The following is a 24,749-nucleotide window of genomic DNA, read 5'->3' as shown; positions in this document are numbered from 1 at the left end:
GTTGAGGCCTGGTATGTATGTAGCATTAAATTGTGATATATTTTATGATTTCCAGGTGAAAAGAACTTGATCAGAGATCCATTAAGACACCTTTAAACTGACAGATGAATCAATGAATATCCATTAAAATAAAAGGGACAATGACAAAACCTTTAATTAAACAATGCAAGAATTTACAGACATAGACATTTACAATGTGTGCTTTTTCATTAAAAAGTGTCAGCTCAGGCCAGTCCCAGTGATTAACAGTAGCTAAAAATACACACGTTCAAATTAACACATACTGCAAGTAAATTGGTTATCGCTCATAGCCAATGTGTTAAAAAGAAGTCACATTTTCAATGAGGGACAGATCATCATTTTCTTCTAGATTGCTTCTGCTTCTTTACTTTAGCTTTACACCCTCAGCTCTCATTTTCATTGATTGTTTTTGAAGACCTTAGTTCAGGTGGAAGATGTGTTTTTTGACATACATGACAAGAAGAATGATATAAGCAACATTTGAAAGTGCATGCTCTATCATCAGAAGAAAAGAGAAAGGTTTTAAAAGCATTTGGTGACATGCTTCATCCAGGAACCAACACAATGAGAAAGTAAACTCCAAACCACTAAGAATATACATTGGCTACTAACATGGCTAAAAGATGTGCACAATTCTGCACAGCAGCATTTGTGCAAAAAATACGACCAACCTCTATCTTCTTTGCACTAAAATTTAGAGACTCCGTCGCATCGTGCTGATAAATATGAAAACTCCTTCCTGACAGAAACTCTTTTTTTTTCAGTCTGTCTTGGAGTTGTTAATCCACACAAAAGGGAAAATGATAGAGATATTCATTCATTAATATTTACAACTAATTACATTTCTCTGTCACTCAATATTAACATTACATTTTTATATCATACATATATGCATTTTAAACATGGCTTAAAATCAGCTGCATCTTCCTTCACTGGGTGTCAGTAAACAGGGCAATGATATAATGCACACACTGATATGTAAACACATAATTTCAGCACAATATTAAAACAGTGACCGTTACATAACCTAATGAAGGCTTCATGTTTATGAAAGATGAATCATTTTAGCAGTTGCTTTTTACACTAATTAAAGATGGATGGCATAAATGGCTGTGAAAAGAATGAGCCCTTATTCCTCCTGTTCACTGAAAATCAACAGGAATAGTGTTAAAAGTGAGAGATAACCTGGTGTATGGACATCAGACTTCATGCTTTTGTGTATCAGGAAGTTTTAACATGTTGAAAATCAGCTCTTACTGATAAAAAGAAAAAATCAATAATTTATATTTAAAGCCAAATGTATATGAGGTATCATAATAAATCAGTTGAATGCCAGAGCTGTCTAGCATTTTCCAAAATGCACATTTTGGATGTTTTTGAAGATTTTGACAAGATAAAGCAGATATAACTCAAAAACTAACATATCCTTTATGTGATTTTCTCTCTTACCATCTGTCTTCGTAGTTAACAATATTATCAAGCAAACACAATAAATTGAGCCTTAAAGGACAAGAGTTTTTTTTCTAATAGGGGAACAAAGATGAGTCCGACTGAGATTGCCAGAAAGATATTCAAAGCTTCCCAGGGTATACTTTGGCTAAGGAAGCCAAGATATTTTAACTCTGAAAGAAGGCTATTGTGGTTGGATTCCTGAGAGAATTTGCTGAGGGGTACAGGATTCTGTGTGTGTTCACATGGTGCAACATTTGTTCTTGTGTGTGTTAGAGTCTTTGAAGCGGAGCCTCTGCTTTGATCGATACTTCTCCAGGTACGTGAGTTGTTTACTGTTGATGGCTCCCCGACGCTTCCTGAAAAACACAAATAGTGTACAGGGAAAGACCACATTAATACACTTTCACAAATCCTGAAGAAACACATCATCTGGTTTTCCCTTAATTTAAATTCAGCGGCAGGATAAATTGTATTATTGTACATTAGGTTATCCATAATTTATTTTTGAATAGCTCATATCAAACATTTTATTCTTTTATCACCCTGCATGTGCTTTTCAATGGCCTCAACAAATGTCACAGCAATGTATCAATGTTAGACCAACTGCCAATGTCATTCTCTGATATGACCACTTGATGGCACCAAAGAGAACAGAAAACCAAGAAATACATAATTTCTCTCCATTAAATACAAGTGCATGTACATGAATTATGTTTGTGATACAAACCATATAAAGGACTTAGCATATTAACACATTGCTCGTTGGTGCACTGTTTGCTACGGTTAGTGATGCCTTTAATTTGTATAAACATAATAGTTTTGTATAATGACAACACTTAAGTCGATCACAATGCCCGTTGTTGTACACCATATGTTATTTCCTCATTATGATGACACTTACTGTCTGATGAGTTGAATAGCATCTTCATACTTCATCCCACTTTCTATCAGAGCCAGAGCAACTAACACAGGAGCCCTGAAAGCATACATAAACACACAAACACATACACAGAGTCACTTCTCTAAACAACTACAACACTTCACTGGCATCTTTTAATAACATGCAGTAGGATGTCACGTTTTTGTCTCATGATGAATGTTAATACCACCAGAAATAGACCAAAAAGCATCTGCTCGTATCAAACTATTATATTGTCAAGTACGGTATCTATAGACTGAGAATATTGATACTGTACAGTCATATCACACTAAACCTATGATGTGATTGTAACTCAACAAGTTTAACCTAGATTTATACTATAAAAAAATCATTTAAATCATTTCATTTTGAGTTTTCAGGTGTCTTCCATGCATCTCTACAAGTGTTTTGTAGGCGTCTCTCACCTCCCCAGTCCAGCCACACAGTGAACAGCAACGCAGCTCCCTGGATCCTCCTGAAACTTCTTCTTCAGCAGACCCAACCAATCATCCACCAGCTTACTGGGGGGCGGGGCCCCATCATCAAATGGCCAATCCTAATAGGAAAGCAGGAAATGTTCAGTTTCTTCTGGCACTTTGCAATTGAATGTTAATCTTATGCACGGGTGTGTTTACTTTTATTTAGTTTGTGTGCTCACCACCACGGTAATGCCATCCTTCTCCAGCGGCGTTTTATCATAGGTGATGTCACAGACTCGAACTACTGTGGTGGCACCGTAATGCTTCAGGTCCTGAAAGTGAACAATAATAAATGAAGATTTTAACACTGAAGCCAACCCACAAATATTTTTATTAGTTAAGGCAAATGTCTACCAGTAGTTTCAGCCTACATGCCATCAGCAGAGGAATGGATACATAATGTTAGTACATAACGTACATGTATGTGCATCTGTCAACACATAAATGTCTTACCTCTAGGAAGGAACTGAGCGTGCTGTCTGTGGGGTTGTGTGTGATCAGGAATCTCATGTTCTTGTGGCACAGTTCCACTGGAGCTGGACGATTCATGGTGGCCACTGTGACGGTTTGAAAGCCCAGGATGACCTTTGGATTCAAGTGCAACAAATGACATGTCAGTCAAAGCACAACATCATTTAAAACATGTAGCCAATATAACAAACACAAAAACAACAACAGTGCATGTCAGATTTTAACCACATTTCATGCTACCTTTTTCTCATGAACAAAAGTCCATTCTGCAGATATTGTCTCACCTATTGCTGATATATTCTCACTTTTATCACCATGGCAACGGTAGAAAAAGCACAGGTGTAATAAATGATGGCTCAATACCATTTAGCTGCTTTCGTTTCAAGGTCCCGGCTCAACCTCGTGGCCTTCCAGGGTGTCCATGAATGGAAAAGAGCCCTCGTTAGTGTTATTGGTAACACCTGTGCCTCTCCTAGTCTGACATGTTATGTCTGCTCTGAAGGAAGCTCACACCACAAGCTTTACTCCCCTCTGGTTCCTTTTTTTTTTTTTTAAAGTGTAACCAGACCTGTTATAACTTCTCAAAATGAATCATGAGGTCAAATTTCTACAGAAATGTAAAAGAGAGATGAAATGACAGTGTCCTGAGAGATGTGTGATACTTCATGAAAAACAATACATGACCGTAGGTGTATTAATTTCCTTAACTCCATCTCATCTCAAAACTCTGGGGGTATTCTTATATCCATATTTTCATACTGTATAGTATGCGAGTTTGCAAGGTTGTATATTCCAAAAAATGTACAACAAGTGAGCTTCAGAGAGAGCATAGACAGATGCTCTACAGATTGTGAGAACCAAAGGTAATGGTGCAATGTTATTGTTAAGTTTGTATGCATTCTGCATGCAGTGAACATGCTGCAGTTAGTACTGTGGTGAAGAGAAAGTTTGCAATATGGAGGTCAGGGTCTGAAGATGGGTTTCTTCAACTGACATATCGTTCACCTGTTATTGGGGGACAACTCATACCCCTATCTATTGGTGCATTGAATTTTGTATTTTCTTAATTCAAATTTATATTCTCACAACCCAGAATAACAGAAAACACCTGTGTGGGTTTGAAAGAAAATAAATCTGGTGTTATAGCAGTCACTTGGACTCTAATGAAATTAACTGCAGGGTTTTTCTGCAATTTCTATCCAAATTTCTATCACATGTTTGTATACTGAACTTGACTGAAAACCAAACTTAAAAAACTTTGTTTTGACTACAAATAGGGCAATTATTTTGTGTCTCATGTTGACTGGAATTCTCCTGCTCACATCTCATCCGAGATAACACGGTCAGGAGCATATTTTAGGATGGAATTTTAATTTCAATTATCTTAATTCAGGGATGCCTCACATTCCCCTGGCCATGCACAGACTTTAGCTGGAGCACTGATAAGAACAGTTTGGTGCCATCCGAGTCTTCTTCTGATAAGGATAGCAACATGTGAGTCTGAGCCAACAGGTTGGCAAGTGATGACTTTGAGCGTTATAACTGTCTCACTGAAGGATCTCGTCAAAGTCAATACTGCACATTCATAACACATAAGTGTAAAAGTTAGACTATATTACAAATACTTTGAGCAGGGTGCTGTGTTTAATTTCTATATCAGTTTCCTATGTCACATAAGGAAATTCCCCTATATTGTTAATGTCGCATCAACTTCATTTAGAATAAAGAAGCACTGAAAATGAGGAAGGTAGTGTATTTATGCACATGGCTGGTAAATGAAAGTATTCTTGTAAATACATCTAAGGCTGGAAAGGAAAGCCACAAAAGGATTCCAGCTTATATTGACAGAATTAATACAAGCTCAATAAGATAATCGAACCAGCTGCATGTGGACTGCTGGAGTTAAAAAGTGTTGGTGCATCACTATATTTACCTTTATTTCCAGCTGTAGCTGTTGTGTCTTTGACTTAAACCAGGTCTCTCAGTGACTGGGGACTGTTTGTCTCTTGTGGAGCGACTTATTTGGAGGCTGATTAAAACAGTTTAAGGTATTTTCCCAATTCCTTTAGTCTTGAGTCTTATCCCATCAGGTGTCTGTGTCCTTTAGTCCAGATGGCTTTAAAGTGTCAGCTTTTTCTCTGTTCGTCTCCTTGTTTCTGTTCCTCTGATTGTCCAGTTCTTTTCCCTCTTTGTCTCTCAAAGGCTCTCTCTCTCTCTCTCTCTCTCTCTCTCTCTTTCTCGCTCCAGTAAGCTTTCAGTGTTAAGGCTCCACTTGTTACCCCATGAGCTGGCTTGTTCAGAGGGCAAAGGCCAACGCTCCTTCAGGTCTCAGGGCTGCAGGTCTTCATGGTGCAGCCTCATCCCACGGAGGGTCTAAATGTGTTGGGCGTGGCAGTAGTCACCACTCCGCCGCACAAACTCCATCAACCAGCGATTCTAAAGTAAAAAACATAAAAAAATAAAATGAGAAATTTGCTTAAAAAACAGCTGAGAAGAAGGGCAAAAATGCTCCCTAGCAAAATACAACCAACAGGAAGACAGATGGTTGGATGACTGATATCCATAGAAACACAAACATCATCATGTGTATTTGGTTTTAGAGGGATTTGTGGATTTTTTATCTTGATTTTTGGTCCTTGTAAGAACTTTAAAATTATACATTAAACCAACAAGCTAAATTCTGTAAAATACAGAGACCACCAGCTAATGCAAATATTCAAGACCTTTGATATACAGTATGTAAGTTAGCCCTGACAAAGAAGTCAGTTGTGTGCATACACATATGTACGTACATATGTGTATCACCTTACTCAACTGAACAATGTACTGAGTGTTCCTGCTTGCACTGATTGAACATGAACGCTGGTAAACATATGACAAATGCATCATTAGATAGAAAATCTAATAGATGTTTTTTTGCGAAAAATGGAAAATATATTAGATCAGCCTGCACAATATCAACCAGAATATATAATGTCTGAAGATAAACTTAGACAGAGTCTGTAAACTGGAAGTCTATTAAATGAACGCCAGGATAACTGTAAGTGTATAGGAGCAATGAATTTGAAGTTAGCTCCTAATGATTTAGGACAAATGATCTCAATCTGGAGAATAAAAACAAAACAACATAAATGGCAGGTTCAGGTATAACATGTCTTCTTGGGACCTCCAGCTTTATTGAGAAGGACTGACATTGTTTTAAAGGTCCTTTATGAAGCCATTTGTCTTCAACTTAAACGTATAAGCTGTTGACTTGGCCATATTTTCCACAAAGATGTTTTAAATCAGATACTGCAGTACATGTCTTATAGATATTTGAATCACATTTAAATTAACAGAGGTACAGTAAAATAAAAAACAAGGCATACTTAGCACAAGTTAAGGTTTAAAAATGTGTTTGTTTACAGCTCAGTTTCCTTGCCTTATTCTTAACTAAAGTGGGCCCAAATCCAACTTTATTTGCTATTTTATAGATAAAAGGGAAATTAGTGATAAGATTCTGTTTTCAGCTTGTTTGGAAAATAACTCAGATCTATGTTTTCTGTACAGATGGGTGGGGGTCCTCTCACTCACATGTCCAAACACTCAGACAAACAACCAGAGAATGTCCTGAGGTACTCTAATCCGTTGTCACCTCTTCACCTCAGCTCTGACCAAACACGCCTCACACACACACACACACACACACACAACCACACACACACACACTCTTCATAATCACATGCCGACTTACTAACTCTTCCAGAAGAGTGTAGTCTATTCCAGGTAGTTGACTATAATTGGGAATTGATCCCGTGTTACCGCTAATCAGGCTAAAGGTCAATCATTTCCCGTCCAGTCAATACAGAAAGTGAAAGGAACATTTATCTTTCCTTTAGTAAGTTGAACATGAGTTCCATTTATCTGCTTACATCCTCATTTAACACAAGCACAACTAAATAAAAACTAAAAGAACAAGTATAAATTGTTTCACAAAAAAAGAAACAGGATGTCACAGAAGACGAAACTCACATCACTGGCACTAAAACACAGATTAGGTGTAAAAACGAAACTTCTAAACACAAAACACATTTAAATACTAACTCTTCACAAGTACTGTTGTCACTTTAGGCCTTCAGCTAACATCTACAGGGAAGTGAAACAACCTAAGAAACATAAAGGACCATGAGGGAAGGGACTAGACAGCAACAGTAATTCCAAATTGAAACTGTAAAGCCAATCTTCCCTGTTACCTTAGAGTGCAGTTTGGTTTGTAAAAACAGGTGCGTCTCCCAGTTGGTCTTCAGGCTGCCTGGCTGTTTCCCTGTCACAAGCTGGGTCAAGACCCAAAGAAGTTAAAAATGGATCTCAGTATTATTTTAGAGGCGTGTTAGGCTGCCAAAACCTTTCTACAGAACCTGCAACGTGAGGCTGAGTGAGACACGGTAAGCCTGTGGGTTAGTAGTAAAGACAACAACGAGGCAGGTTAGTATTAGTTTTTAAATCCTGTTAAATCACATCCACCTCTTCTGCCGTCTAGTTTACAACCAGAGAGGACTTTTACCGCAGCAGCCCCTACTCTGAATAAGGTAAAGCGTTAAATGCCTAAATCTAGACTGAAAGCCTGCACTAATACTCAGCCTTCCCTCTTTTACCGCCGTTGACAGCTTGGCTGCCCAACAAGGCAATCTCCAAGCCCCTGACCGGTAGTAACACCAAAGTCCTGCAGAACCAGCAGCAGCAGCAGCAGCCGAGCAACCGTGTGAGTGCTGACTTACTACCAGCTGACTGTTAGTAAACCCCTGACCTCCCTGCAGCTGTATTTATAGCTGTACTACAGCTGATTGTATGAAACTTCACAATTTTGTGTATCCATGCTAGTCTAATGTGTCTCTTAACATTCTCAGCTTGAGCTTCAGATGAGGGTCGACCAGCCCGATTATCATTTTACAGGAACATGACATACGTTTGTTGCTGTCAACAAGTGTGAAAAATTGCAAAACTTATTACATAAAGTTAAAGTGTGACACCTTTTTTATTTGGTCATAACAACAATCAAGCAAATCTTACCTGCTTTTAAGTGTCAACTCCAACCACAAACTAAATATCAGCAGAGTCCACCTGCATTCACTCTTTTTTTCTGCCACTAGAATCTATATTTCCTCATAATGACACACAGAAAAAAAGTCTCCCTGCAGCAACATGTAGCTCTGCCCCACTGCTACACTGAACTATGCACCTCCACCTGTCCCTCCTCCGGTATGCTGCGAGTGCCAGATTGTGTCTCTGCCTGGCTGTGGCGGTGCAGTGTGCCGCGCTGAGGATCTGCTGGGAGCTGGTCTAATCAGGCTGAGCAGCCATCTGACCCTGACAGCCCTGTCACCAGCAGAACACTCTACAGTTAATGCTCTTAGAGAGAGAGAGAGAGAGGAGAAGAGCCTCACTCCCTCCTCCTCGTCCTTTTCTTCTTCCTCCTCTTTATCCACTTGATTCCTTTTTCACTCCCCTCTTGCAGGGCATGGAAGAGGTGCCCCCCCTCATGTTTTCCTCTACTCTCTTTTTACTCTTCCTTCTTCAATGGTTCAGTCCAGGAAGTCCTTCAGCACACACATACACAAAAAAGTAAACAGAGCTATTACAAAATAAATCGAAGTCTGTGTTTCCCGTTCATGTTTCTCCTCAATCTAATAAGAGAACATGTTAGATTGAAGGTCTAATAAGCTTTTTCTTTTTTTTTTTTTGCTCTGACACTTCTGTCTGGATCTCCTCTTGTTTTCCTTTCCTTCGTCTCTGCCCCCTTTTCCCTCCCTGAACCATCTAAAAATAGACGCTCCTTTTAGCCAACAGACAGATTGGACAAGTCAAACCTTCTTGGTCTTGTTCATGGAATTAACTCTATTCTTAGTGAGAAAAGAAGCAATGATATTGTTGTTGTGGTGGTGGTTTTCCTGCAGCCAAACTAACTTGTGAAGCTGCTTCAATGTTGCTACAGTGCACCAGTCGATGTGTTTTTCCCCCCAAAAAAATCTAACTAAGACGGTGAAAGTTGATGGGCACGCTACTTAACACACATCCATTGATCTATTAAATCCAGAACATCCACACAGATTTAGATAATTGGGGTATTTTTCTTCCACATTTCATTTTAAGTAACTGTTCTATCCAATTTGTTTACGAAGTTATGGTAAAGATATGTGAGTCCACAGAGTCACAAGGTAGTCATGCTGTAGACACAGACTTTTTTTAAAAAGTGGAACAAGCCGAGGTCTCACCTCACTATCAATCACTCTGAGTGAAGGTTAACATGACTGTTCACCCACGCAGAGAGCTTTGAAAGAGAAAGAAAACACGTCCTACCAGCTAAAATTAGCCAAAGCACAACTTGAACGCTTTCCAGTTTGTCACATTAGGATTTGACTGTTTGTACTCTTGCCTCCTGCTTAAAGCTCCAGTCAATGTATTGTGTCTAATGTGACTGAGTGTTAGAATATTTATATACTATATCAGGGCTCAGTGCAATCTCATTTTAGTTTGTTCTAACAGTAATCACTGACTTGCCATACTGTAAGTGTTGGTCAGTGAGATCAGAACACAAAGTGACAGCAAAGACCTTTGAAAGAGGAAGAAGAAGATGAAACTAGACAAGGATTAGTCTTTTTTTTTCAAAAGATTTTGACTCAACAATATCTAAACATAGAACAGAAGTAAATGTGGCTTGTGCACATACTGTACAGTACTTGTTTTACAGCTCATGTGTGATCACAGCAGATAGAAAGAAATGGGAACATGGGAGTGAGGTAAGGACACGGCATGTAAGAAAAGGTTCAGAGGGAAGTTGTGATCTGTGAGTGAGACCGCAAAGACATTTTTCTAGTCTCAGTTTATCATCTGCCTCTACAGTTTAGACTATAAACATGACCAGTGTTATAGACACAGGGTTACTGAAGCTTACTGACTATGTGCTTTATTAAACGACTCTAAAATAAATAGTTACTATCAAACTGATGTTCATGTTTTACGGGAGTTGACTGGGTTTCCAATCATTACACGATTGACGTCTGTTCCATTTTTGTATACAATAATTTTTGTGTTTTTTTGTTTTCGTTTATTTGAAACATTGCATGTTAAGTCTTTAAAAATGAATGCTATGAAGAAAGAAAAGGTAGAATACTCACAAAAATCCTTTTTATGGACAATATGACACAGAAATATGTCAAATAATTCCATGAAGTCTGTTCACTTAAGAGGGAAAATTGTACTTAATTTTTTACACTAAAATCTATTTAATTCTGTTTATTCTTCTATTTTACTTCTGTTTCTTAATTCAAATTCTAAATATTTCTCCAAATAATTCAAATGTTATTATGAGATTTTATGCAAGAAGTGTAAACAACCTGGGTGCATTATGCAAGCAGCGTTTGAACGTACCCAAAAGGATCCGTGACACACTGAAAATGACTTTACTGTCATTTTGTTGTGAGTGAACAACGCCTTTCACCTGTAGATCCTCAGGTTCTCCCAGCTTAATCACATGTGCATACACAGGTGTGTTAAATACATATGGTCACATGGCCAATCATCACAATAGAGTTATTCTGGGTCGTAGCCTCAAACGAGGACTACAGTGTGCATCAAAACAACATGACATAATTCCTATCATCCACATACTGTAGTATCGAAAAGTACATTTACAAATACAGAGCACATCCACAAGAACATTTACAAAAAATAACTAGAAAAGTACCAATTCATGTCAATTAAATATATTGATCAAAGTCCTTTCTACTATGGCTTACTGAATATAATAACGGACTACAAAGGAAGAAGATCTTTCTTGAGGGGGGGGAAATGGATTTTGATATGTTATGTAGAACAAGCTGCATCAATATAACTCCAAATTTGAGTTGAAAATTTCAAACAGTACTTCCTTATGAGAGGATGTGAAATCGAAATGTATGTTTTTGTGCAGCAAGGTATGTGTTGCAACAGAATTGAAGAAAAAAGTGATTTGGCCTTTACTATAATGTTTATCAACGCTTTAAGTTAAATAGCAGCTTACATCTTGAACATTATAATCTATACTTACTTGTTATAACTGCTTCCAAAACGCTCACACTCCGACTCTCAAAGGCCTCCTCAGTCTGAACGTCTTGAGGAACTGTCTGCTTCTGCCTGACCATCTGTTTTGAAGCTTCAAACAGCACTGGCCTAAACATGGTTGATGCAATGGTTTCTGGAAATGTGAGCTGACATCTTGTAGGTCAGCCCTCAGCTGGCAGTCCCGTGATTTTTGAGGAGCCTAAAGGACACTTAGTTTTGAGACCGGTTAAGGCCTGATGAGAGAAGCTGGCTGACCTGCAGAGACTTAAACAACAGGTACACAAGGAAATGTCAAGAAGGTGTTCAAGTCTTTGTTTTTTAATCAAGTAAAAATGGCGCAATTATCAAAGTTTTGCTAACGTACGTGTTTCTGAATGTGCGTCTCTTTTATTTCAGTGACTACGTGTTGTGTTTGAAGCTGTCAATAAAATGTAGAATGCTAAAACGCTAATTATTTGAATTTGAATTGAGTAAAAATAGAAAATGTAGCTGTTCCATTGCGAAGATTGTGAATTTAAATTGAGCATCATATCCCGTTAAAATGATCGCACTGCAATTAACTTCACTGATGTCATAACACAAATCAAAAGGAGACTGCTGCTGAAGAGATGTTACAAGTGTGAGTAAAGGTCCATTAACATGTTATTTAACTAGATTAAGCTTTTCACAGCCTTACGCAATGATTAATGCTATTTACAACACCTAAAGTCTTTATAGAGTTGCCCTAATCTGCCTCAGTCTGCTGTATTTGTCTCAGATGAATACAAACATAGGATCCAGTAAGAAGAAAATTATCTAACCTACAGTATAACCTATAAGCAGAATGTATAACTCACCAGTTTGTCAGCCAGCAGCATTATCCATATAACAGGTAAATAAAACTGATGCTTTTTCAACATGTCTGCATAGTCATTTCCTCAATGCTGATGAAAGGCAAGCTTAACATTTACACCGATTCACAATGTTGATATATAAAATTACAAAGTGTGTCTGTTCCCCTGGACTTGTTTGTAATTCTGCCCCACTACTCACACTCGTCATTCACTAGTGTGAAATGCTATGTAATTCCCAAAGCAATAACAGGAAACTGGATATGAAAAAGGAAGCTCAGTTTCTCCGAACAGTCCTTTCTCTTAAACTGAACTGCCACGTCCTGTTTCACACACAGTTAAATGACATCTCACACAATGTCAGATTTCAGTTATATATCTAGTATTAGAGAACTTTATGGAGCAGCAGGTGCATCACTTCGCAGGGGAAACCGAGCCGCTCATTTGGTCAGGAGTGCATGGTGGAGAAGTCGCAGTATGCTCTGTGTCGGATCAGATAATATTTTAGAGGCTTCCTCCTTTAAGCCATGCTAATATTTAGAAGTTCAGCAAGAGTACCAGAGGAAACGTGTCACTTTGTTCAAAAGCAGAACAAGTGTTGAGGAAGAGGTATTCAATTGTTGCAAAGTGGTTTCATACCTATAGTCGAAAAAGGTATTAATTTACTCTACTTTTAGTCTAAATTCTACAGAAAGAAAGTGAGACAAATTCTCAATTTGAAGTGATGTTAATTGATTCTGTAGATGACCTTTAACCTTTAAAGCTTTACATACTATACAAGAAATGATGGAAAAGCCCTGAGTGTGTTTTTGCACGTAAGCACCTTCAAAAACCTTTACAGCAGAACTCACTCACATGCACAAACTACATGCACAAAACATTTGTAGGAAAATCCTGCACGTACGTACACAAAACACACATACACACATACACACACACACACACACACACACGCACACACAGGTACAAATAACAACAAACACACTCATACAGACACACACCGCAGAGCATGTGGCAGGCAGCAGCAGCTGCTGTGTGTATAATTAGATTGTTTTGAAAGCTGAGAGTTGAACGGCAGGACTTTCAGCTACAGACTTAAGAGTTTCCATGACAACTAGCTGTCAGCATGACAATACAACTTTACTATGTTAGTTACATTGTACAAGCATAAGTTCTGAAGTGAAGAAAGTAGAGAATAAAGAGTAGAAAAAGTAAGACAGTGTGCGATTCATGTCCTCATGCAAATCGCTGGAACAAAAGCAATATAAGATTGTTTCTTAATCAGAATGTCCATTAACACATGTTCAGCAGGTTATATTTGAGGTTACATATCAATACTTGTAACTAAATAATCACTTCACCATTTGCTGAGATTTCTGGCTTTAAAAAACTCCCTTTCCATCTTAATGTCTACCCCTTCTGCTTTGGAAAAAAACACACCCACAGGACTTCAAGACAAATAAAAGCTCCAAATGAACTCCTCGGTTTATCTCATTGCGTATATTAAACCTAGAGGTATATGTAAACATAAGCTATGCTCATTGTCCAGATTTACAGACATAGTTTGTATATTTTTGCACTTGGCAGAAATAAAATAGCAACCGCAAATTTAAAACATCTTGTTGGGGCAGAACAGAGAAATCGGATCCAATCTGTCCAAACCAAATTCATCATTGAGCCTTTAAGTCATATGATTCTGATGTGTGCAACAAAGATGCCTAACTATTCTGCCCTACAAAGGCAAAAGGCAGTAACTTCAATTTTTTCAAAAATTAGTTTTTGTCATTTTTGGAACATTACAGATGTGCTTTATCATGTGGACAAATATCTTGAGTCAACTGTGGTGTTCTTTTGAGAAAATAGTAGGTTGTATTTGCCTTAACTTCCAAAAGCCCTCAAGAAACCAAGGCAGAGTTCAGTAACTTCACTCATCAGGGTCTTTGCCTTTGTACTGCAGCATTCAGGAATACTCAAACTGAGTTAAGGTATTCTGCCTTTGTTTTGCTGCGGATCAAAGTGAAGTTACTGTTTCACTGCAGTGGAGTTAAGGTGTTATGCTTTAATATCTGTCATCAAGCACTTAATTGTGCCATGATCACTAGATTTCATGTATATGTTATCATTATTACCATATACTGATTTATTATAGTGATCAGCAACCAAGGGAGCTAACAAATGGAAGTTACTGCCCTTTGCCTTGGCATGACCCCTTATTATTGTACAGGCAATGCAACGGCAGAGTACCTTAACTTCCAAAAAAGGGTCAAAGGTCATGTTTAAGCTCAAGATTTTTATGTACATTAATAACCTGATTAAAAAGACAAAGAATTGCCTCATTTCCAATATTCTGCCTGCAACTCATTTGGCTGGACAACAAAAAGACTTTAAAGTCATTTTTCTCAGTTCTACACTCTGGCAATATTTATAAGACGTCCATTTTGAATCAACTGGATCTTCAGATTTCCAACAAGAGTCACACACATGTCATTAAAACAATCAGAAACCTCTAGCAATTAAAACACTCAACATATCTAAACATATTTATTCTTACAAAGATGGACAGCACCATAAGCGACACTCTTATATTCAAAGATGCCCTTTATCTGTGTACTGAATAAACATGAAGAGGGATTCGACATTCTGTCAAACAAAGCTTCTTGGGAACCAATTTTGAAATTCAGGCAAAACATACTCCATGACATCAAGGTGTTCTATTTTTCTTCAAAAAGATTGGCGATTCATTTAATGAATTTGATTTGATGATGATGATTTACAATGATTTGCATTAAAACACTGTTTACAGTAAAACACAAGTGATGCTTATTTGTTATTGGAAAAAGGATTTTTAAAAAAGGATCTGATATATCAGTTGAGTTGCCTGGGCCCTATAACCTGAGTCAGTGCAAGTGGAACAAAAAGAGCTGCGCAGCTTACCTTCTTCATTCAAGCCAGTTGACACCCTGCCTCCAGAAAGTAGACAGCAATCGCCCTCTAGTGGACTTTAGGAGGAAATGACACAAAGTTGAAGAATGCGCTGTCACACGATTGGTTGACTATCTGACTATCGTTCCCAATGCAAATTCAAAAATATACTTTTTATATTTTATAAAACAGAAATGTATTCTTGAACTTATCGTCTATATAAACTGCAGACTCACAATAATTAAAGACTGGAAAACTTGTACATTCAGCTGAGAAATTAGATTTGTTTAAGACATTTTGACATTTAGGAAAACATTTATACATGTAATGAAAATAATGATGTCTGAATTTCCTTTAGCCTCTTCATTCTTCTTTCATACTGCTAACTCACCTTTAAAGAGTCATAACTTACTAACATATTGGAACAGAGTCACGTAGTCCAATGTTGGTGTTTGTTTAGAATTTATTTGTATCAAATGGTCATCTAGCCCAAGATCTAGTTGCCCAAGATTCTTGAAGAAGAAAACTTTTTATTCACACTTTTTTCTGTTCCAAATGGGTAAAGACATTATTACTTGGGATGTCGTATAGCTTCATCTGTTTCATGACCTCATTTATCTGTACGATCAACTGGCTCGGTGTTTTCAGGTAACACAGCAGGTGCAATCTTAAATGACTTGGCAACTTATCACTGAAGTGTAAACACACTGTAGAACAATATACATGCGAGAAAAAGAGAAATAATTGCCTTTTGTATCGGGGAATTTCAATAATATCTGCAATGTACGACCTATCAGTCACATGTCAGATGTTTCAAAAAAATTAGGGTCAGAGTTGAATGGAGAAAATAGGCTAGCAGGGCAAAGCTTAGTCAGGGTTAGCTTGATGTTCAAATGGCTTCACACTGACGTGGGCTGAGTAAGACCCATCTGCTGCTCTCTGCTCTTCAGCCAGCACTAACTGGATTAAACCTGTTGCAAACACTCGTCATGTGAGTGTGTGTGTGTGTGTGTGTGTGTGAAGAAGAGGTGGCATTATGTCTTAAAAAAGATGCTCACGGGGAAGTCTCCTGAGTTTCCGGTCCACCAGGTGTTACAGTGTAAAAATGTAGTTTACCTGCTGCCGTGTAACCTTGTTGTGTGTTTTAATCAGTCAGTCTGTGGGAATGACCTGTGCAGCTGTGAAAATAACTGTTGTCGATTAAATTGTACTCTGCTGGATGTTAAGTGTAGCAGACATCTCTGATGTTGAGGAGGCTGTGTATTGCTGTATAACTGAGAGTAAAGCAGTCATTAGTTTCCCCAGCATGACTTTCTGTGACTAATCCATAAAGCTTTGACCTCCAGCATTCAGGAAGGAAACCCTATTTCATTCAAGTAGGATTATATGACCCATTCAATGTAGTATGTACATCTGTCTGCTCACTTTAGCATACATTTGTAAACCCCCTTTAAAGGATGAATGTATCTTATGTGACCATATACAATTTGAGGCACCTTTATTTTACTCTCAGTGTTTCTGTTAACACTTGTATGACAGCTTTACTTACTTTTCAGATTTAAATTTAGTCTTTTTTTGTACACAAATGTATTTTTTTTCGAATTTGTTGATTTTGAGTTTATAGTTTCTGATAAACTGAAGGACCACATAGCTAAACAAGTTTTTACTCTACATTAGCTTAAAAGTTAGAAAACTATCAAAATAAACCGAGCTGTCTTTCTACTGTAGATTAGCTTAAACAATTGTGACAGTAAAGTACAACTTACAAATAATGCAGAATAATACTTCTAAAATCATTATACATAATTGTATAACATTGACAGGAACCATTTTATTGGACAATAGGTACTTCTGATAGCCTACTAACACTAAATTATCAATCTACAATCTTTATTTGGATCGCGCCCAATTCATAACCAATGTTATCTCACTATATAAGAGCAGGTCAAATACCTTACTCATTGTTTTTTTTATTATTTACATAGACACAACATTAGCCCATCATGAGCAATAAGCAACATTTAGAAAAGTTACAGTAGCAAGGATTAAACTTCCTTTTAAGAGGCAGAAACCTTTAACAGAACCAGACTCATGATGAACACCCGTCTGCTGAAATTATGTTGGGCCAGGAAAGGGAGAGGTAGATGCAGGGAAAAGGAGCAGGATGGAGACAAACAGAGCAACAACAGCAAAAATGAATAAGATGGATTTATAGCTACAATGTCAGTAATATTGGTAAACGTATGTGTAGTATTAAATTAACAGTAACAGATAAGTATGATAATAGACTAATACGAATATTAGCAACTGTAATGATGATGAAATGGGAAGGACTGATTATGTCAATTATAGAGGCTGAAGTCAAGCAGCTCTAAGATTCACTTTAATATTATTATTGAAAGATGTAAGGCTGTAAAAAGGGGGGGGGGGGCACCATAGCAGCAGGCTGTACCCCCAATGATCCAGAAGAACCGTAAGAGACAAGGGAGCCCAGGAGCGTCCAAGAAGATATATGGCTCCCAGAATGCAGGCAAGCAGAGGAGTAATACGGCACTATTAGCTCTTTTAGATAAGATGGTATACCCGGCCATTAAGAGATAAGTTGTTAGTAAGAAGAAGGATTTCATAGGAAGCCAGTGCAGAGAAGCCAGTACAGGAGTAATGGGATCTATTTTCCTAAATCTAGTCAGTACACGAGCTACAGCATTGGGGACCAGCTGAAGAGTCTTTAGAGACTTATTATGGCAGCCTGATAAAAGAGAAAGTTCATAATAACATACACTTTTACTTACAGTAAGTAAGGTTTCATTGCAGGACTTTGAAGTGAAGTACTTTCACAATATGTTATTAAGAGTATCTGAATTCCGATTCCACAACTCTACTGCATCCAGTCTATTGCCTCAGTCAACTGCTTGAATCAGACAATGTACTCAGTTATTCTTTATTGTGTGACTTTGGAAGAATTATCCCACACTGATTTGATCAAATCAGTTTCTTAAAGTTTGATGAGAAAATTATCAAACTGACTTAAAGTCAACGTGTCGTTTTTTCTTTCGGTACGATCTTTTAGAAATATACAGTTGAAAGAAATCCCTGCACACCTGAATGTGTAAAAGGTGCGTCGGAGGAGGGTAAAGTTTAAAGACTGAGAAAGGCTCCTGCACTCTGCCTCGCTTTATGCTGACATATTTATTTGATCATACAACATTTTGGTCCAATGTGATGCATGAAATCTTTGTAATGGAAAAAAAAAAAAAGTTCATTTTGAGACTCAAGAGTGATGTTCACCAAAGCATTCAGCCTCATCTAACACTCCCCCCAGCTGATCACCCACTTCCTTTCTCCTTCATTTGTTTGTCTCTTGCTGTCTCCCATTACCCCCCCCCCCCCCATTATCATGCATACGTATTTTCTGGTAATTAATTAATTAATAATATTTAATAATATGCCCATTAAAGGAGGAGATGATCAAGGTTTTTTTCAAGCTTAAGTTACTACGTGAAGTAAATCATTCACTGTTATTGACAGACAGAACATAATTCTTGATAAAACAAATTGGCATAGTGTTAACTTGTAACGACTGTGGGCAGAGCACTGCTGGCTGGGGTTCCCAGGCCACCTTAGGGCTGTCCCCGACACAGACAGAACAAACTGTGAGCCTAAATACTTGAGAAGACGTTCCAGATTGTTCAACAGAATCTATTCAACTGGGCAATACTATAGACTATAGTTACTGTAGCTCGTGTGAAGCCCTTTGAATTGCCTTGTTGCTGAACTGTGAAATAGAAATAAATTTGCCTTGCCTTAAGTGGAATAAAAGCTGCACCTTTGAAATGTCTGACATCAAACAGCGAGTTCAGGGTAGGTATGGTAACTTAGTTGACATATTAAGTCAGCAGACGGGTCAAGATTAGTAAACTGTGAGGTGGCTGAATGTTTTGCTGTAAGAAACAGATGGCCTGTTGGGATTAGACAGGTGACCTGCTCAGGACTTGGCTGAAGGTGCTGAGATTCCCCTGACGCCTCACAGCAGAAAATAACAAGCTTTATCTGTGATTTTACATTCAGTTCCCTCTAATATCGCTTGTAACATGGCAATCGTTGATCTTGGGTTAAATTCATTCAAGTTGTACTGCATACATACTTCAAGGCTTGATTTCAGAACAATTTTGAAGCGTATTAAAAGTCATAGTTCAAATTCAGAATCATGTCTCAAGTACTGCTCAATGAAATGATAGAATCTTGTTCTATAACAACTGAAATTTTTGCTCAAAGTATCTTAAGAAGTATGAAAACTTTACAGAGAAGTTGTGCTTATGTGGTCTAGATGCACTGCTTAATTCCCTGTGGAAATCAAGGTCTGTCTCTTTTGGAATGCAGCAGCCTGAGGTCAGATTAAAACAGGAAGGGGCCAGTTGGCCACGTGTGAGCCAGGTTGGAGTTAAGGCTTAGGAAGAGATCAACGCTGGAGGATATATAAATCAGCTCAAACAAATAGACCGTCACACACATTAAGCACTGCTGCTCTTGGGTCGGTTCTTACAGCCCAAACGGAGAGGAAATTCATCGATCTGTGGAAGTTAACAATTGAGGATCTACACAACAGACGGGAAATCTCTCCCTGATTCTTCTGCCCAACTTTTCTGTCGTGGTCTTATCTGCATCAGCCGCCATGGTTCTGGAGGACGAGGACTCAGTCTTTGAGCCCACAATCACTGTGAGTATACAGTCACACAGAGTTTATGCTAATCTTAAAAATAGATTCACTGTTCACAGGTGTAATCCTTCTGCATAGTTCAACGACTTTTGAAGTCTGCAAAACTGCACATATAGACAATTGGGTTTAAATGAGTGAACATTCAGAGTATTTCGTTTCAGTTTACATTAGAAAAATACATCTGCATTTAATGTTTTGATTTAAAAAAATTAAAAAATATATAAATTTATATTTTAAGCCAAACACACACAAGCTCGCGTTATTCCAAATCAGTGACTGAATTTGTGTTTTGTTTTTTTCAGGAGGAGCATGTGGAGACTCTGTATGGGAACGTGCACTGCATCATGACGGGGACTCCAAGGGCAAACCGCCCCGTCATCCTGACCTTTCATGATGTTGGACTGAACCGTAAGTATCAACTCTTTGCAACACATTTGTAATGTTGTTATCCTGCACATAGATATTATATATTAGTATCAAAGTAAGAGGAAACATTTTTCTTTTTTTCTTGTACACTTAAATTGTGTTAAACTTCTGTGTGACAAAAATCATAATCTGCCTGATCCACATCCAATTAGCTTTTTGTTTCTTTCAGTTGCTATTCTGTATAATGTTTCATATTCCTCTAATAATAAATGTAATACTACACTTCAGCAGGACTGACATACATTTTTTCTGTTTTTCTTTTAGACAAGTCCTGTTTTGAGAAGCTGTTCAGCCACGAGGACATGTTTGAAATCACGAGGCATTTCCCTGTTTGTCACGTCGAAGCACCTGGACAGCACGAGACAGCAAAGACTCTGCCACCTACGTAAGTGCACGTCTTTAGTATTCTCAGTTATTCTCTCTCTATCATCATTTACCATCATTCAATAATCCATATTTGTAACAAACCAGCTAATAGTTCATGTTGACCCCTCAGGTACATCTATCCAACCATGGACCAGCTGTCTGAGGCTCTGCCCGCTGTCCTCAAACATTTTGGGTGAGACAGACCTGAACAAATACTTTTCAGCTGCCCTTTCATTAAATGTGAGGATGTTTTATTCACACAGTGTGCAGGGGTTTGTCTCAGTTTTGACCTGTTGACTGCTTTGCAGGCTGCGCACTGTGGTTGGACTGGGAGTCGGAGCAGGAGCCTACATCCTGGCGAAATTCGCTGTAAGTTTTCTGAACCCCAGCACAGATCTTCAGTTTATTACTATTTAAATGCGTAGGTTAATCAGATTTCAGGCAAAGTTATTAAGATGACTTTTTCTATGCAAATCTACAAAGTTTTACATTTTCTAGCAGTCATGTTATCTTTGAAAAACACTAAATAGGGAATAGAAATATAGAATCTAAGATTGAAACTGATCAGTATCTATAGCTGTAAAAGTCAGGTATGTGACCTGTTAGTTCCCACAATAAATAAGAGAACTGCAGAAAAACATGTTAATAAAGGAGGTTGTTGAAGTTATCGCTAACGGCTCTTGTATCTCTGTTTGTGGTTGTGTGTAGTTGAATCATCCTGAGCTGGTGGACGGATTGGTTTTGATCAACATCAACCCCAGTGCTGAAGGACTAATGGACAGTGTTGCATACAGGGTGAGCATTGTGTGTTATGTGTGTTTGTTGATTACCCAGCCTGTGGCCTGGATCAACATCTGTTTCAAATACTTTTCAATTACAGATTTAAATTTACATTTGGTTTATTCTGATACTTCCTTTGCTTCTATATGCCTTGTTAATTGAATATAAGTTGAATATATTTAGGTTAGAAGCTGACTGTAACTGAGTGTATGTTTTTTTTATTTTGTGTTAAAGATCACTGAATGGACCCATACTCTCCAGGACCAAGTCATCGCACATTTGTTTGGAAAAGTAAGTAATTAATGATTAAGCTTCAGCGACAATCAAAACATCAGAAGAAATATACATCTTAAACTAAAAATATCTCTTTCTTACTTTCAGGAGGAGATCCAGACCAACCATGACCTCATAGCTACATACCGCCACAACATCACAACAACCATGAATCAGTACAATGTGAGCCAGTTCTACCGCTCCTACAACAGTCGCAGCGCTTTGGATGTGGAGAGGCCTGTTCCTGGAGGAAACATCAACGTCAGGACCCTCAAGTTAGTACAACTATTGATCTTTTAACAGGGAATAGATAATAGAATAACCCCTTTTTGAATAAAAGAAAGTTTATCCATCGTGGTCAGTAATGGCCCAGTTGAGCTGAATCTACGGTGCTCAGGAAGATTGTATCTGTTAAGCTTGATTGGTTCTTTGCAGCAGGCTCTGTAAACTCCTAACTCTTTCACCTTCTTGTATGTTGATCTACAGGTGCTCCACTCTGCTGGTTGTAGGCGATGATTCTCCAGCTGTGGAGGCCGTGGTCGACTGCAACTCCAAACTTAACCCCACCAAGACCACACTGCTCAAGGTAACAATCAAATAATAATAAAAAACAGTTCCATATAGTTCTCTTCATGTGATGCAAAGTAATCTTAGAATGTATGACAGCATCTTACAGGGGGAAAAATAACTTTTCCTTGCTATAAATTCATCTGAAAATCAAACGTTTTACCCTCAAACTGCAGACATTATCTGACATTTGCACTTTTTTCTTGTAGATGTCAGACTGTGGAGGACTTCCTCAGGTGGTTCAGGTAGGCTAGGACATTTTTTGTTGGCCACTCCACTGGCTATCATATGCAGAATCTGCTTTCCTGATTGGTTGATAAAATATATTAATGTATTGTCATGTCTCTCTCACAGCCAGCAAAAGTGATTGAAGCCTTCAAATATTTCATCCAAGGCATGGGATATTGTAAGTCACAGTTATACATTAGCCCTTAATATTGTCGCATCTCACATATGACTAGTGGAAGTATTTGCCTTAGATTTCGGATGGGCATTCAGTGCAGAAGTTGATTTCTCACTTGCAAAATGTAAAAGAAAGTCAAGCAAATCTCTCTCTCTCTCCTCTCTCTAGTGTCCAGTGCCAGCATGACCAGACTTCGGTCACGAACGACCTCCAGCTCCAGCATCTCGTCCTTCGATGGCTCTCGTAGCCGCGCACACACCAATGAGCTGCGTGGCAGAACCCACTCACATGGCACTGAAGAGAAGCGCGGGCGCTCACAAACTGATGCCTCTATGGATAACATTTCCAACAATAATATGGACCACATGAACTCAAAGTCCACAGAGCTGGCATGTTAGAGATAACTCTGTGCTCCTAAATCCCATGCACTTAAACCCAATCATACCTCATTAGCTCCACCCATATAGCTCCGCTCATACCTTAACTACCATCATATTGACATCCTTCTTATGTCTGTCGGGCCCTTTCAGATGCACTATCACTAGTTGAGAAGCCAGGTAGCCATTTTTTTTTTTTTACCCTTTTAAATTATGTATTTCCCTTCATCAGTTTAACAATCCTGTGTCTCTTCCTTTCTATCGATCTGCTCTTTATTCTACCTTGAACTGTTGCTGTATGTCTCTACCTCTGTTTCTTCTTTTCTACGTATGTCTCCTTTTTTTCCCTGTTCATGTCTTTGTCTTTTTCTTGTCTTTTATTTTCCATTTCTGCCCTCTAACTCTGATCCCTGTACCAGAGGTTCTGCTGCAGGCTTCAGACGTTGAAAATCAAGTCCTTAAGCTTCCACATGTGAATTAATGTATCATGAGTATATCTCCCATAGTGTAAAAACTGGATGTTCATTACTTAAAAAATGTGTACAATTTATAATATGTAACTATGATGGCTGTGTGATAATAAACAGCAGGAATGTGTTTGACATATATATTTTAGACTCTTTTTAAATGTACTGTGCAATGTTACTTTTATTGTTACATTAAGTTCAATCAGTAAAACAGATAACTTTATGTAAGTGTCTTTGTGCTTTCAGTGAATAAACACTTGAATAAAAATAATTATCCATCTCGTTTGTTATTTTCTGACTACAGATAAACAGAATAATTGAGCTCCTTGACATTCATTACTGCTCGAGTTAAAAACAAAACCAGAATTACCAACAAAGAACCTTATTCTGCTTGGTTATCTGGGTATGATAGATTCCTGTAAGAGACAGACGGCCTTCAACTCTATCATGATAAAGATTATACATTGAAGGACAGTGCACCGATTCTACACACATCAAAATCTGTCAGGCTTTGGTCATTTGGAAACATATCTAAACATATCTTGCATAATGCATTTTGCAGCTCCAATTCTGTGAGTAAGAAAGTGAGCTTAGCAGACCTCTTGTAGTTCTCTCAGCTTTAAGATGACAACTTTAGGCTTTTTTAGTGACAAAAGAACAGTATACAGATTCAACAGTGTAAAGCATCAAATAATCAGTGACATTAGAGGAGTACTTGAGAAAAGACAAAATATTATAAAACAAATTGTTTTTTTTGGTATTCTAAATAGGAGGTAGTTTCCCATATTGCTAAACTGTAATTTACTAATAGTATGTGTTGACAATAAAATTATCAAATTCACTCTAAAAATATCTGAGTCTGTGACTGAATAGCCATAACTTCAAATGAAATGTAAATGTACATTTTGAACCAGATAAAGAAGGTTTTATTCATCTGTGGGGGAAATATTGATAATATTTGTGATCACTGTTCATTTTTTCATTTGAGAATTTGATGTGAAAAACACCAGCAGAAAACCTAACATAAGTGAATGTAGGAACTTTTCACATTAGATATGGTTTTGTTTTCAGCAACATTGTTATTGGTCTTAAATATGTGTTCAGTCAATATTCATAGATATTGTCATTTCTATGAATAAACTGTATCAATAACAGCCTTGTACAAACTTTCTTAACAATTGCGTTCCATCTGTCATTGTG

At 37.9% G+C, this 24,749-nt stretch overlaps 2 protein-coding genes across 6 annotated transcripts; one reads left to right on the top strand and one right to left on the bottom strand.

Annotated features, from left to right (window-relative positions):
* Positions 1-136: 136 nt before the first annotated feature.
* LOC110000241 (protein tyrosine phosphatase type IVA 3) lies at positions 137-12,399 on the bottom strand. Of its 5 annotated transcripts, XM_065958069.1 has the most exons (10): positions 12,258-12,399; positions 11,408-11,685; positions 8,392-8,918; positions 7,575-7,655; positions 5,276-5,778; positions 3,325-3,456; positions 3,051-3,143; positions 2,818-2,948; positions 2,375-2,449; positions 137-1,829 (listed from the first exon to the last, which is right to left on the bottom strand). In XM_065958069.1, the coding sequence occupies exons 6-10, from the start codon at positions 3,418-3,420 to the stop codon at positions 1,712-1,714; spliced, it is 513 nt and encodes a 170-aa protein (XP_065814141.1). In that variant the 5' UTR covers positions 3,421-3,456; positions 5,276-5,778; positions 7,575-7,655; positions 8,392-8,918; positions 11,408-11,685; positions 12,258-12,399; the 3' UTR covers positions 137-1,711. The 5 variants fall into 5 exon arrangements, with proteins under 5 accessions (XP_065814141.1, XP_065814140.1, XP_020511130.1 ...); XM_065958068.1 differs by lacking the exon at positions 7,575-7,655; XM_020655474.3 differs by lacking the exons at positions 7,575-7,655; positions 8,392-8,918.
* A 7,276-nt stretch (positions 12,400-19,675) lies between these two features.
* LOC110000239 (protein NDRG1) lies at positions 19,676-23,828 on the top strand. Its single transcript, XM_065958238.1, has 12 exons — positions 19,676-19,890; positions 20,193-20,298; positions 20,581-20,701; positions 20,813-20,875; positions 20,991-21,051; positions 21,391-21,477; positions 21,697-21,753; positions 21,844-22,010; positions 22,222-22,321; positions 22,512-22,547; positions 22,657-22,708; positions 22,874-23,828. The coding sequence occupies exons 1-12, from the start codon at positions 19,846-19,848 to the stop codon at positions 23,101-23,103; spliced, it is 1,125 nt and encodes a 374-aa protein (XP_065814310.1). The 5' UTR covers positions 19,676-19,845; the 3' UTR covers positions 23,104-23,828.
* The last annotated feature ends 921 nt before the right edge of the window (positions 23,829-24,749 follow it).

Source organism: Labrus bergylta, chromosome 8 (assembly GCF_963930695.1).
Source record: "Labrus bergylta chromosome 8, fLabBer1.1, whole genome shotgun sequence".
NCBI classification, from domain to species: domain Eukaryota; kingdom Metazoa; phylum Chordata; class Actinopteri; order Labriformes; family Labridae; genus Labrus; species Labrus bergylta.
This window is presented reverse-complemented; position numbering and strand designations above follow the sequence as displayed.

Excerpts from the sequence above, each read along its gene's own strand:
- LOC110000239 (XM_065958238.1), top strand. The coding sequence starts at position 19,846 with ATGGTTCTGGAGGACGAGGACTCAGTCTTTGAGCCCACAATCACT. Across the intron at positions 21,478-21,696 it reads TGGACAGTGTTGCATACAGG|ATCACTGAATGGACCCATAC; the intron begins GTGAGCATTGTG and ends TTTGTGTTAAAG. Across the intron at positions 21,754-21,843 it reads TCGCACATTTGTTTGGAAAA|GAGGAGATCCAGACCAACCA; the intron begins GTAAGTAATTAA and ends TCTTACTTTCAG.
- LOC110000241 (XM_020655471.3), bottom strand. Across the intron at positions 2,949-3,050 it reads AGGATGGCATTACCGTGGTG|GATTGGCCATTTGATGATGG; the intron begins GTGAGCACACAA and ends CTTTCCTATTAG. Across the intron at positions 2,450-2,817 it reads TGTGTGGCTGGACTGGGGAG|GGCTCCTGTGTTAGTTGCTC; the intron begins GTGAGAGACGCC and ends GTATGCTTTCAG.